This window comes from Arabidopsis lyrata (assembly GCF_000004255.2).
Source record: "Arabidopsis lyrata subsp. lyrata unplaced genomic scaffold ARALYscaffold_7, whole genome shotgun sequence".
In the NCBI taxonomy this organism is placed as follows: domain Eukaryota; kingdom Viridiplantae; phylum Streptophyta; class Magnoliopsida; order Brassicales; family Brassicaceae; genus Arabidopsis; species Arabidopsis lyrata.
In genome coordinates this window covers 23,263,636-23,276,627 of record NW_003302549.1, presented here as the reverse complement: position 1 = coordinate 23,276,627, position 12,992 = coordinate 23,263,636, and the positions used below count along the sequence as shown (strand labels likewise).

The following is a 12,992-nucleotide window of genomic DNA, read 5'->3' as shown; positions in this document are numbered from 1 at the left end:
AAGAATTTAATTACTAGCTAATCAAATAAGCTTACGTTATACCAATTATAATAATTAACCAACAACGCCCGTAGCCGTTAGGTCTATTTTGTCCTAGGTGGAAACTTTAGTAAATGCCTAATGACCCTAGTCTCTACGCGTAATTGCATTTATATATTTATTAAACTTAAAATTAATTGATATGGTTGGACGAACATTATCTTTCGCATTATTATTATATTATATATCACATGCGTTTTGTAAGAGAGTTGACATTGCTATTCATCGTCTCCAAAGAACAACGCCACCTGGTTCCATATTTATTGTCTCCAATTTAAACTTAATTTAATCGTGTGATTATTGTCTTAGTTACGTAAATGTTAAGGTTGATTTCGAGAGTTATATGTCAATTATTAAATAGAAACACATTTATTGAATTTTTTTAAATTAAGGTGAGACGACGAACTCCCCTTTCTCTACCTTTTTATAGATAACTACGATACGAAGACGCAAACAAAAAATGCGTAAGAAAGTAATTAATTATGGAAGCATCATCAATCATCATCATATACTAGTAGATATATGTATGTATATAAAAAATGATATATACTTCTAAATACTCTCATGCAATAAAGCCACATGCATGTAGCGTAAGGGAAGGAAGACAAAATTAAATTTTTGGAAATATACACCAAATTAAGAACTTGTTGTTATAAATTCATTGCCAGTTGCACATACAGCGATTTATTACATATATATCCTCTCTCTCTATAGTCCCTCTATAAACTAGTTTTATCACATTTCTTTTCTACAGTATTTTTTTTTTTTTTTCTATTCACGCATATATATATATATATATAGATATACAGCTGCCTCCAACATATATAGTCAACTGATGAAATTATAAGCATCATCATTATAGTTTTGTCTCCTTTTTTTCTTTTCCTTTACTTTCTAGCTCCTCCCTTCTTCATAGATAGATCAAGATGATGGAGATTAATATAGTAAGAAAAGTGTTCTTGATCGGATTCTTGATCTTGATTCTGAATTGGGTATGGAGAGCTGTGAATTGGGTTTGGTTAAGGCCAAAGAGACTAGAGAAATATCTGAAGAAACAAGGATTTTCTGGGAATTCTTATAGGATTTTGATGGGAGATATGAGAGAGAGTAATCAGATGGATCAAGTTGCTCACTCTCTTCCTCTTCCTCTCGACGCCGATTTTCTCCCTCGCATGATGCCTTTTCTCCACCACACTGTTCTAAAACATGGTATGATTCCAGCAACCTAAACTTAATTATCAATTGTTTTAATTAGCGGTTTATGTTATTACTTGAAAGAAATGTGAATCTAACAAGAACCGGCCAGTTATATATTTGATAAATCTTGGGTTAGATTCATAACGATTATTTCTAATTTTGACTAGGAGTAGGTCATCTTCTTCATCATGACTTTTTAATCATTTTCAAAGTATTTATATGAAGAAAAAAAAGAGTTAATTGTGTATACAGATTAGAATGATACACATTTTCATAATTAAGATCTAAATCTGATATCCTTTGCTTTCCTGGTTTCGTCTAAATCTAGTTCACATGCATAAAAATAAAATGAAAACACTCTTAGCGGATCATAACAAAACAACTTTGTCTGATATATATATATATATATATAGATTATTGTTGTACTGTATGTGCTTTGTTTTGTTTCATTTGGTTATTTAAAGTAACAAATGGTAATAATTAATTAGTATATGTTTAAACAGGGAAGAAGTGTTTCACATGGTACGGACCGTACCCGAACGTGATAGTAATGGATCCAGAGACACTACGAGAGATTATGTCAAAACACGAACTCTTTCCGAAACCAAAGATTGGGTCACATAATCATGTTTTTCTCAGTGGTCTTCTCAATCACGAAGGTCCTAAATGGTCCAAGCATCGAAGCATTCTTAATCCTGCTTTTCGTATCGATAATTTGAAGGTATGTTTTTCTTTTACCAAAAAAAAAGGTAATGAATATGGCATGCTCATTTTGACTCTAATAATTATATTTTGTGTTCTTATAATTGATTTTTTAACTCTGACATAATTTGAACTTTGTGGACGTCATTTTCGTCTCATTCTTTAGATTTTGGTCAGTTTCATTTTCTCTTCTACTACTTTTTTTTCGAAAAGAAAGTCAGATAAGTAACGTCTTTTCACTTGTTTCGTAGCTGAGAGATTTAAACAATAATTATATATAAAAAAATCACATATTAACGATTTTTTAAAAAATTAATTTCTTTTCAAGATAAACAGAAAAAAATTAAATGAAGTCTCTTAGACAAAAAATATATTACTCTACCCGAAAGGAAGAAAAATAAAAATAAATAAGGTATTTAAAGAAAAAAGACAAACAGAGAAAAAAAAAAAAAAAAAAGTCCCCAAAGAACTAAAGAATCCACGCCACGCCACCAAGTCACCAACTATAAAAGTCTAAAAGCGAAAAAACAGAAAAGGCCAAAAAGACACATTACAAAAAGGTGAAATCGAATTTTTCAAATCAAGAATTTATAATACTACTACTTTATTTCGACAAAAAGAATTTATCATTTCATTATCAGTGTACTAGAAACCTCACATTTGCAGTGCACTCATTATCATTAACAAAAACATTATGAGCAAATAATTAGCAATAAATCATTTATTTACTTTTGAAATGGTATAATAATATTTACCAAAAAATGAACAGAGCATACTACCAGCATTCAACTCGAGTTGCAAAGAGATGTTAGAAGAATGGGAGAAATTAGCTTCAGCAAAAGGAACAGTGGAACTTGATTCATGGACTCACTGTCATGACTTAACCAGAAACATGCTTGCTCGTGCTTCTTTTGGTGATTCCTACAAAGATGGTATCAAGATCTTCGAAATCCAACAAGAGCAGATCGATCTTGGTCTCCTCGCTATTCGTGCCGTCTACATTCCTGGATCAAAGTAAATAAATTGTCTAAAATCAACTGAGTTTAATATAAGTGGAAAGCTAATTTTGCTGATTCTATTTTTCATGTCTTTTTGGATTTGTCATTTGCAGATTTTTGCCAACAAAGTTCAACAGGAGGTTGAGAGAAACCGAAAGGGACATGAGGGCTATGTTTAAAGCTATGATTGAGACTAAAGAGGAGGAGATAAAAAGAGGAAGAGGTACCGACAAAAACAGCGACTTGTTGTTCTCCATGTTGGCTTCGAATACAAAAACCATCAAAGAACAAGGACCAGATTCAGGGCTGAGTCTTGATGACCTGATAGATGACTGTAAGGCTTTCTATCTAGCTGGTCAAAATGTCACTTCTTCATTGTTTGTTTGGACACTTGTTGCTCTAAGCCAACATCAAGATTGGCAAAACAAAGCAAGAGACGAGGTTTCTCAGGCCTTCGGTAACAACGAGCCAGATTTCGAAGGGTTAAGCCACCTGAAAGTTGTAAGTAGACATTTTCAAAACCTACTAAAAAAAAACACATTATAAAAGTCTTTATAGCTTATTCTTTTCTTTTGAATTTGGGCCATCATCATTAGGTAACAATGATCCTCCATGAAGTTCTAAGGCTCTATTCACCAGCTTACTTCACATGTCGGATAACTAAACAAGAAGTGAAGTTAGAGAGATTCTCTTTACCCGAAGGAGTTGTGGTCACAATACCAATGCTCTTGGTGCACCATGATCCTGACCTTTGGGGAGACGATGTGAAACAGTTTAAGCCCGAGAGATTCGTTAATGGCGTGGCGGGTGCAACCAAAGGAAGACTCTCCTTCTTGCCATTTAGCTCGGGCCCTCGGACTTGTATCGGTCAAAACTTTTCCATGTTGCAAGCTAAACTCTTCTTGGCAATGGTACTTCAAAGGTTCAGTGTAGAGCTCTCTCCATCGTATACTCATGCTCCTTTCCCAGCTGCAACTACATTTCCACAACATGGAGCTCATTTGATCATCCGAAAAGTTTAGGAGGTAGAAGAAGAAGAAAAAATGTAAAGGTGCTTCCTTTCTTTTTTGTTCATCAACAAAACAGAACCTTGAAGGTGTCTAGTGGTAAATGCAGTTTGAATCCTGTCAAGAAATCTTATTTGGGTGTTTTTGTATATAAGAAACAGATTCAAATCTATAAATTTCATAAGATTTCTTGATTGTCATGATATTGCTCTTTGCGATTGTTCACCACCACCTGATTTAGTTTATACTTTTAACATAATTAATTTCATTTGTATCTTTTAATTCCCCTTTAGTCCTCACACACATAAGAGAGGATTTTGGTTTTTTCTGTCAAATTTCAACTTTACTACAAAAAAAATCTTGTGCAAAAGAAAATGCCACGTGAAATAATGACCATATTTATGTTGAATCTCGACAAAATAATTAGCAAAACATGCTTTAGCTAATCTAATCTAATAGTTTGTCCAAAAAAAAAAAAAAAAAACCTAATCTAATGTTTTTTTGAAAAAGAATCAATGAAGATAAAACATAATAGAAATGGTTGGCGAGACACATCAAGATCAGATGTTTTTGCATTTATATTTCTTATTTGTTTGATTTGTTTAGGTAATTCGGTCCAGACAAACATTCTAGAATTGAAACCACAATTTATTAATTTATTCGTTTCAGAAAATTTATGTTTCATTTTTAGTTAGCTAAAGAAATTCAATCAAAACCAAACTTAAATCTAACTAACTAAATAATTATAAAAAATTCCAAATAATTATTAGCAAACTTATCAATATTACCAAACTTCATTTCTAAAATTTTAACGAAAAACTTTTTAAAAAATACTGTTAATTAGTTTTCACTATTCAGTACAAAGATGTATAGAATGTTATCACAGATCGATTTCTATAAACAATTAGCTCCATTCACATGTATCTAAATATATGAGTTACTTTTATTTTGCAATAATAAGCATGATTTTCCTTTGTGACATACAGTAAAAAAAAATCTGTGTTTGAAGTTTGAAACAAGTAAAGAGTGTTACAGTTTCCTCTGCCAAATACCCTTTGAAGCTAATCAATCCTTTCAAGATTAAACATCACCATATCCTCAAGAGCCGATCTGAAACCACTTCTCGGAAGACAATTCAGATTCTTTAACGCAAGCTCACCTTTCTCCTTAGCCAATTCTTGAGCTTTCTTGATCCCACCGCGATTTCTAACTATTTCAATCGCTTCTTCAAGCGATCCAGGCTCACAAAACTCAGACTCAATGATCTCTCTTAGCCTCGGCTCATTCTCTAGTGCGAAGATCACTGGCGCTGTTATGTTACCTTTGGCTAAGTCATTAGCTGCAGGTTTCCCTAACTGCTCTGTGGATTGAGTGAAGTCCAGAATGTCATCAACTACTTGAAAAGATAAACCGAGATTCTTTCCGAACTGATACATTTGCTCTGCGACCTCGCTTTCGACTTTACTGAAAATTGCAGCTCCTTTGGTGCTTGCAGCTACTAATGAAGCTGTCTTGTAGTAACTCTTTAGCAAGTAGTCATCAAGCTCGACATCACAATCGAATAAACTTGATGCTTGCTTTATCTCACCGCTTGCAAAATCTTTGATTACCTGAAAATGATAAATCAAGATTCAGACCAAATTTTCTTTGTATTATGTAGTTTCTTCTAATCTCAGAAAAGAATTTTACCTGACTTATGAGCTTAATGACTTGGAGGTTTTCGAGATTTGCTAAGTACCATGATGCTTGAGCAAACATGAAATCTCCAGCTAATACAGCTACTCTTGTTCCGAAAAGCTCGTGAACCGTTTCTTTTCCTAACAAACACACACAGAAAGCTTAAACCTTTGCAGAGAAAATGCATATTCCGATCAAAAGAATGAAACTTTTGTCTTACCTCTTCGCATATCACTTTCGTCTAACACATCATCGTGTATCAAACTTGCGGTGTGAATCATCTCAATGATCTCACCTAAACGCCGATGTTCTACTGTAAGTTCCCTGCACCAAGATCAGCTAGAAACCATCATTTTTATTGCTAAAGATTATGCGCAGTTTCGAGGTCAAAGATGTAATAGTAATGACAGTTATATAGATTACTTTAAGCCAGCTAATTCCGCAGTGGCTCGTGATACAAGGAATACCAAACCCGGTCTCATCCTCTTGCCACCAGCACTGAAGATTTGCTCAGCCGCAGATATCAAAACCGGATTTTCTGCACCAACAATCTATAAAAGAAGAGCATTTACATTAGAAGCATGACCCTCTATTAAGAGACCAGAAAGAAATGTTGCCTGAGGTACTAACCGATAAAAGATTGTCGTTCAACCTCTGCAAATCATCAGCTACTACCTCAAACAGATTTTCCAAAGATATCGGCTTTCGTGACTCTTGCCTCAGATTGAGCATCACTGTTTTATCTTGACCAATACCTACACATCCATCAATATTCTCATGAGGCCTCAAATTAGCCTTAAAAACTGAAGAAAACTCTTAAATATGTAAGCTTTTGACTTCTCTATGAATTATCTAGTTTTGAGTATCTCAGCTTATAACAACACTCTTTGCCTCTCAGCCAAAGCTAAAAGGCTCAAAACTTTATTTTTTGGAAGAGTCAGAGACTCTGTCTCATGAGAGATGTTCTGCATAGCAAACATAACTCAAGCTCAGAACTTTACTGTTGTTAATGTGTAATGATTGAGTTCCTATGTACCATAAAGGTGAAGACCAATCATTCAATTACTTAACCAACCAAACCTCAAAAATCAAAGAATCTCAATCAACCAAAATCAGAAAAATCGTTTACCATTGACCAGAGAATTCTCCTTGGATTTAGCCGGAACCGCTCTGCAAGTACCGAAATCTCGCCGGAGAAAGACCAAATTTCCAGCATAGCTTCTGCCACCAATCATACAAACATTCTTGGAACAATTCCCAAACAAGAATCGACGACTTGTTGAAGAAGAGCTACAAGAATGATCAAGAACACTCGTACCCAAGTCTATATTCCGACATGACATCATCATTTCTCAGACAAAATCCACAAGTGACGACAACTTTTATGCAAACCCAAAAACCAAAGAAAAGACGGTTAATAAGTTTCGGAAACTAAGAGTCCAAAGAGAAGAATCTTCGGGAACTGAGAGTCCAATGTTAATTTGTGCTGACGAGCGAGATTGGATGTGTGTATGGAAAATTTTCGGAAATATAAAAAATAAAAAAGACAGAGAAATTTATAAGTTTGTGAATCGATCCCTTTTATTTATTTTTTGATGATTTTCTTTGGGTGGACGAGACAAAACCACATAAGAAGAACTCTCACTCGCTCTCAAAACTCGACCTTCGGAGGACGAGAGAGATTTTCAGATTTGTGTGTGTCCGTTTTTTCTTTAATTCAATATACAAATTACTTAGAGAGAGGGAAAAAAAAAAGAGAGTCCATCGTTCTAATCAGAAGCTGAAATGTCACCACGTGTGTTCTATCTATTGGTCTGTCATCTAACTCGTATCAAATATTTCGAGATTAGAGAATATCCATTTTTCTTATTTTAAGAGAATTATAATATCATTATTCTAGATCTCACTATTTTTATAAGTTTTTACCGTACAATACTTTCGGTTCTAGGGTTTTTTTTTTTTTTTTTTTTGTTTATAACAAATCATCAAATTACGTGAAACCATGATTTTTAAATGTTGACATAAGTTTCCAACTTCATTGATAAAATGAATTCTGTCTCTTTTTTTTTTTTGTAAATCAAAGTAATTACTGTTATGACTTGGTAGTTTACAATTCCATTCAGTTAATTTTTAATAGATTTTTCTCATTCCATAGTCCGTTTACATATATGAGAAGATTAAAAACAATGGTTAAATTTTCTTAAAAGCTTTAAAATTTAAATACAAACTAAAAAATAAATAATCAAAAATCAATTCAAGGGATTAGGGGGACCAAGCAATATATTAGGGCATAAATGGGCCACACAAATATATTAAAAAAAATTAAGCTAAAGAAGCAAAAATCGTAACTCCTTTCTTTCTTTTCTGTCGGTAACTGAATTTAATTGATTTTAGATTAAACAAATAAGTACAGCTTTTAAAATAAAAACCCTTTCCACCTAATTTAAATCACTGAGCTTCCTTTACACAAGTTAGTATCATCAGTAAATAGAGAGACTTAGCAAATCTATATGTGTACATATATACTAGCCAAAGTATAATAAACCTCAATAATAGTCGATGCTTGTCTATCTTGTTGAGTGTCTTGATATTCAAATGCCTCTTATGATCCTGAAAAATGCAACAAACCAAAAAACACCAATTTCAGATCATGAATTCGATCTCTCTTTGCATCAACAATAACAAAAACCTTTCTCTTCTCTCTCTCTCTCACCTTCCAAGCCGGGATAGCTCAGGTTCCGCCAAAAGCATATCTTGCAACGGTTTTGCATCTGTATACCTTTCACTAGAACTAAAAACAAAAACAATTGTCACAAGACAGACACTGAGAGAGGGAGAGAGGAGATGTAGAGATTTACTTACTCGCAGATGTGATCGATTGTGAGTAATCTATGATGAATAACTAAATCATGACCGACATAAGTCACAACCAAGGAACCAGCATCAGGATGTGGCCAGCTTCTTGAAGTAGGGAACCTGAGAATGAAAGTTCCCGCTACTTGATTCTGAAGCGAACGTTCTGCCTCTTCTTTAGTCACAAACCCTTCTATCCATTTAGGCGAAGCTGAGCGCCACATTCCGTTAATCAATCCCCTGGATATAGCCGAAGCAACAGGGAACAACCAACACCACATTTTCTCAAAATTCTCTTGAGTTATGTATTCATAGCATCCACATATTCTTCTTAGAAGGTCAAAATCCTGATTACAATTTAATGTCAGAATCACGGCGACAAGAGCAAAACTTTGATCTTGGTGAAAGAAATATGACCTGGTGAGTGAGAGATCTACTGCTGCATTTAGCTATTCTCATGAAATGTTCTTCAATCTCAATTACCACATTGTCCCAATGAACATGTTGATAGTTCCGAGATATCAGATTCCACGCATTTGTTCCTTCTGCTATCAATTGTCTTGCCATTTTGATTTGATAGCTGGAAAATTTGAAAGATTAGTGATCTATTTTATTTTCGTAATATACATATTTGAGGCAGGTGTGAGTTTAATTTCATTTCTTTACCTGTGGTGGAAGCATCCGGAATAGAGAGAAACTTGATCTACAAATTCCGAGACTTCTTCATCTGATGAATTATTTGTGATTTCCTTCAGAAGAAGAGCTCTCTCTGTTAAGTTTCCAAGGCAGTATTTGAAAATAATCGAGTCTGAGATTGTATATCTCCTGAAAGCAGTCGAGTCTCTAATTTCAGTGTTTTCGGAATCAGTTGAAGAGTTATCTTCTTCGTCTTCTTCTTCATGGTTCTGAGGTCTCCATTCCATACTCGTACCATTTCCATTCTCAGTCTAACTCGAAAGAAACAACAATGCAGAATAACAGTACGTGGGATATGGATACAAAGCAAAACAAACGTAACTCAGAGAAATTGATTATGTACCTCACTCTCAGAAACCTTTTCTTCCCCTAATCTGATCCGTTTCATAGAGGAAGAGCTATGTAGAATGTCGGATGTTCCATTACTTCTTGAAGCAAGTTCTGGTTCTCCTCCATCTAATGGATAATCTATGCGATTCGACCTTTTAGGGGTAAGAGAATCATGGTTCCTCGAAATGCAACGGATTTGGTTGGTAACAGTTTCAAGGAAAGGATAATAGGCCTTCACTTCTGGTATTTCGAATTTGACACAGAACAATCTCTTATCACTCTTGGAAGAAAGCTACAAGACAAATCAAAACAAGAATCCTTCAATGCCTCTAAGAAGAGACAAGAATTCTAACGAGAATGTGATATCCCGTTCCAAAGGCTTAGAATTTATTATAATCACCACCTGAGATAATTTGAGCTTGAAAGAAGCACATCCGTTCAATAAGTTGCATGGCTTATCTTCAGCAGAGAATTCAACTCCTTCATAGCTTACCAAAAGGGGAGCCTCCGAGTCACTCATCTTCTCAACTGGCATCCCACTATCAGCATACAGTAGAGAAGCCACAACCTGCAACATCAAACCAATAATGCGCTACCAGAAATACTTCCAGAGCTAAACAAACACAAAAGTTTAGAGAAAGCATAAGAGAATGAACCTTCACATCCTTGTGCACAGGCTGTCCAATAGCATTGGTTAAAACAACATCCAAGGAACAAAATGTTCCGCTAACGATAATCCAAACACCATCTTTATCTAATCCAATTCCAGATGTAGATGGCTTATCAACAGATAACCATAAAGGTGGGTCCTGGCGAAGAAATGAAGCGAAATAAAGAAACACAGGACAAGAGTCTTTTGTTGAAAAGGAGGAGAGGGCAAAGACAAGAGACTACCTTTGTGTAGTGATAATTTGCCGGGACATTAGAAGGCAAAACTTCAGCACAGTGGATGAAACCCTGAACACTATAACCATCTCCACCAACACTGAATAACGATATCTTTCGTGCGCAATCTGAATTTGTACTATTGGTCATCAAGGAAGTTAAGACTTGCTCTCCTACAATCTCTCCACAAATATAAAGGCGCATGTAGTTTCTAGAAACCTAAGTGACACCAGAGATCAGTAAATGCCCAGAAGATAGATATTGAATAAAATAATAAGAGTCCTCAGAGATCTTATAATTATTATTACCTCGCAACCCACATGAACCCATTTTTGAAGAGGAAACTCAGCAGTTGTAGAAACATTAGGAACTTCAGTCCAAGAAGAAATGTTAACAGGATCAGGAGCTTCATTGTGAAGGAGAGTCAATGGCAAAAGCATCATCTTCTTGTTTTCATCTAGAACAAGGAAAGGTGCACTAACGCTCATGTCAGAGTGAACCTGAGAAGAAAGCCACTATTTTTAATCAGAAGCTGTTGTTTCAATCAGACACTCCTATAATGAAATCACAGCGATCAACCTCAAAATCGGTAAATAAACAAGAATAACAAAAAATGGGAAGACAAAACTGAACTCGAAATTTCAAAGAAGCAACTCAAAGTTCCAACTTTTTCCCCCAATTCCAACAAGCAAGAAGAGATGAATATGCAAGATCGATTATATAACAGAACTCAAGAGATGAACATTTCAATAACAAAAGATTTCGAGAACTCACCTGTCTGATAATTGTAGAAGGGTATGTGGTGGAATCTAAGAGATAAACCCAAAAACAAAGTGAGAAAGTCTCAAAAGCTTTGTTTTCGACTTCAACATCGACATTAAAATCCTCCAACAGAGAGTATTTCTCGGTGTCAATTGCACAATCACCCGCCATTGTAACCCACCCAAAAAGAAAAAGCTCTCGACTTTGCAAGCGAAACCCTTAAAACCCAGAAAATGAAAATACAGACAGATGAAGAAAAAAGTGAAAACCTTTATCTTTCTCTCGCTTTTTTCTCGTTGCCTAAACAAACACAATCGAGAGCTTAAAGGAAACTGAAAGGAAACGCTGAGGAATGTTTCGTCACGTCTTTTGACGGCTGTTAATTAACGGTTGGTACCGTCGTCTTCCGGTGGTTTCAGTCTATAGGGAAGATCAGCAAATAATCTACTGCCTCGCGACCACGAAACTAAACTAGACTACCCAATCATATTATTCTTCGATCTGCTGACTTGCGTTGACTACTATTTATTTTTTTTTTTACCATTTTCTTTGGATAAAATCTGCAGTTACAAATTCGTTTTGATTTCGGTTTGAGATTCTTCGTGTTATTTTATTTTTCGGTTTTACAGAATGAAACCAAATAAAAACTGTTTATCATTTTATTTTTATTTGATGAAACTATGGTTTTATCTTAAGTCTAGATTTGTTTTGATTTTAATTAATAAAAAAGTTTTATTTGGATACACTAAAAATCGATTTTGGTTTTTGGATTCATCTTATCAAAACCAGTCGGTTTATAGAAGAATTTCAATCTGTTTTCGGTTGTTTCGAAATGGTTTGGTTTAGCAGTTTATCTACTATACATTTTTGCAGCAGTTTTTGGGGTCCCCAAATCGGGTCAAAATATGACCCGGAAATCTTTAATTTTGACCCGCTTACTAGACATTCGGATCTTACCAAATTTGATAGTTTGCTCCGATTTTTTTCACCAAATCTTTCCTTAGTTGCGGCGACCTACATTCATGGCAGAAATGATTAAGTTTCTCAATTCAATCTCAGTTAAAGATACACAAAATATTTCCAGTTACACCAATCAAGAAGCAAACATTCATAGCATATCTAATCTTCCCTATTATAACGCAATAGTAACTACTCCATTTATCATTTCTTTCTATCAACTGAAGCATGTATCTCGGAGTGATCTTATTGAGTTGGAAAATAGTTAATATAGAAGAGATTTCATCTATATTCTCGCAGAAATTAACCTAGCATATTCTCTTTTATTCCAATAATTAAGATCACGCAATATATTTAATCCTTGATCATCAAGGATTTTATAATATTCGCCTAAACCTAATGGAACCTACTAATTCAAACTATATAAATAGCCGCTCATTCCCATCGTCTCTATTCACACAATCTCTCATTTCCCAATAGCAATATATCAGATAATAAAATTTTCTTTATTTACCTTCACCAATGGCTTCCCAATTTGCAATGTTAAGAGATGTCAGACCATACAAGACATCTTGGCGTGTCCAGGTTAAGGTGCTCCATTCTTGGCGCCAGTATACCAACAACACAGGTGAAACCCTTGAGTTGGTCCTCGCTGATTCACAGGTAAAACAACAATATATCAGAGAGTAGCATTTTATATTTCTATACATGAGCAACATCTAAAAACCTAACTCTAATTCTACTTCATTATTAAAACAGGGTGTCAAGATTCATGCTTCTGTGAAGAAGGATTTGGTTGCTAAATATGTTAACAGCCTACAACCGACCCCCTCATGCTGGTGTCACCGGCGCAGCAGCTGCCTGCCGTCTGGGCAGTTCAGACCAACCG

General features: G+C 34.9%; 5 protein-coding genes across 5 annotated transcripts in view; 3 read left to right on the top strand and 2 right to left on the bottom strand.

Annotated features, from left to right (window-relative positions):
- Positions 1-363, top strand: part of LOC9306856 — a 1,695-nt gene extending 1,332 nt beyond the window's left edge. Inside the window, exon 8 of the mRNA XM_002870740.2 lies at positions 349-363. Within this exon, the coding sequence (XP_002870786.2) occupies positions 349-363 (15 nt within the window). The remainder of the gene's footprint in view (positions 1-348) is intronic.
- Positions 364-755: 392 nt separating this feature from the next.
- On the top strand, positions 756-3,335 carry LOC9304799 (cytochrome P450 72C1). Its single transcript, XM_021017304.1, is given in 5 exon segments — positions 756-1,248; positions 1,740-1,957; positions 2,708-2,952; positions 3,050-3,179; positions 3,181-3,335. Coding segments are annotated over 5 exon segments (942 nt in total). The 5' UTR covers positions 756-965; the 3' UTR covers positions 3,247-3,335.
- Positions 3,336-3,538: 203 nt separating this feature from the next.
- LOC110226575 (cytochrome P450 72C1-like) lies at positions 3,539-3,958 on the top strand. Its single transcript, XM_021018526.1, has one exon. The coding sequence runs from the start codon at positions 3,539-3,541 to the stop codon at positions 3,956-3,958; it is 420 nt and encodes a 139-aa protein (XP_020874185.1).
- A 904-nt stretch (positions 3,959-4,862) lies between these two features.
- LOC9304798 (solanesyl diphosphate synthase 2, chloroplastic) lies at positions 4,863-7,320 on the bottom strand. The gene is made up of 6 exons (XM_002868680.2): positions 6,750-7,320; positions 6,251-6,375; positions 6,044-6,171; positions 5,841-5,944; positions 5,633-5,760; positions 4,863-5,553 (listed from the first exon to the last, which is right to left on the bottom strand). The coding sequence occupies exons 1-6, from the start codon at positions 6,967-6,969 to the stop codon at positions 5,005-5,007; spliced, it is 1,254 nt and encodes a 417-aa protein (XP_002868726.1). The 5' UTR covers positions 6,970-7,320; the 3' UTR covers positions 4,863-5,004.
- A 630-nt stretch (positions 7,321-7,950) lies between these two features.
- Positions 7,951-11,599, bottom strand: LOC9306855. Its single transcript, XM_021017263.1, has 11 exons — positions 11,159-11,599; positions 10,693-10,884; positions 10,394-10,603; positions 10,156-10,308; positions 9,903-10,067; positions 9,513-9,791; positions 9,140-9,420; positions 8,891-9,053; positions 8,483-8,820; positions 8,334-8,411; positions 7,951-8,230 (listed from the first exon to the last, which is right to left on the bottom strand). The coding sequence occupies exons 1-11, from the start codon at positions 11,315-11,317 to the stop codon at positions 8,212-8,214; spliced, it is 2,037 nt and encodes a 678-aa protein (XP_020872922.1). The 5' UTR covers positions 11,318-11,599; the 3' UTR covers positions 7,951-8,211.
- Positions 11,600-12,992: the final 1,393 nt, after the last annotated feature.

What these genes read in the sequence shown, in the direction of transcription:
- LOC110226575 (XM_021018526.1), top strand. Translation starts at nt 3,539, where the DNA reads ATGATCCTCCATGAAGTTCTAAGGCTCTATTCACCAGCTTACTTCACA.
- LOC9304798 (XM_002868680.2), bottom strand. Translation starts at nt 6,969, where the DNA reads ATGATGATGTCATGTCGGAATATAGACTTGGGTACGAGTGTTCTTGAT. An exon ending in GGAGAATTCTCTGGTCAATG is followed by an intron (nt 6,376 to 6,749) that starts GTAAACGATTTT and finishes ATGGATGTGTAG; the next exon opens with GTATTGGTCAAGATAAAACA. An exon ending in GCGGAATTAGCTGGCTTAAA is followed by an intron (nt 5,945 to 6,043) that starts GTAATCTATATA and finishes ATCTTGGTGCAG; the next exon opens with GGAACTTACAGTAGAACATC.
- LOC9306855 (XM_021017263.1), bottom strand. Translation starts at nt 11,317, where the DNA reads ATGGCGGGTGATTGTGCAATTGACACCGAGAAATACTCTCTGTTGGAG. An exon ending in CTTCTACAATTATCAGACAG is followed by an intron (nt 10,885 to 11,158) that starts GTGAGTTCTCGA and finishes CTTTCTTCTCAG; the next exon opens with GTTCACTCTGACATGAGCGT. An exon ending in GGGTTCATGTGGGTTGCGAG is followed by an intron (nt 10,604 to 10,692) that starts GTAATAATAATT and finishes GGTGTCACTTAG; the next exon opens with GTTTCTAGAAACTACATGCG.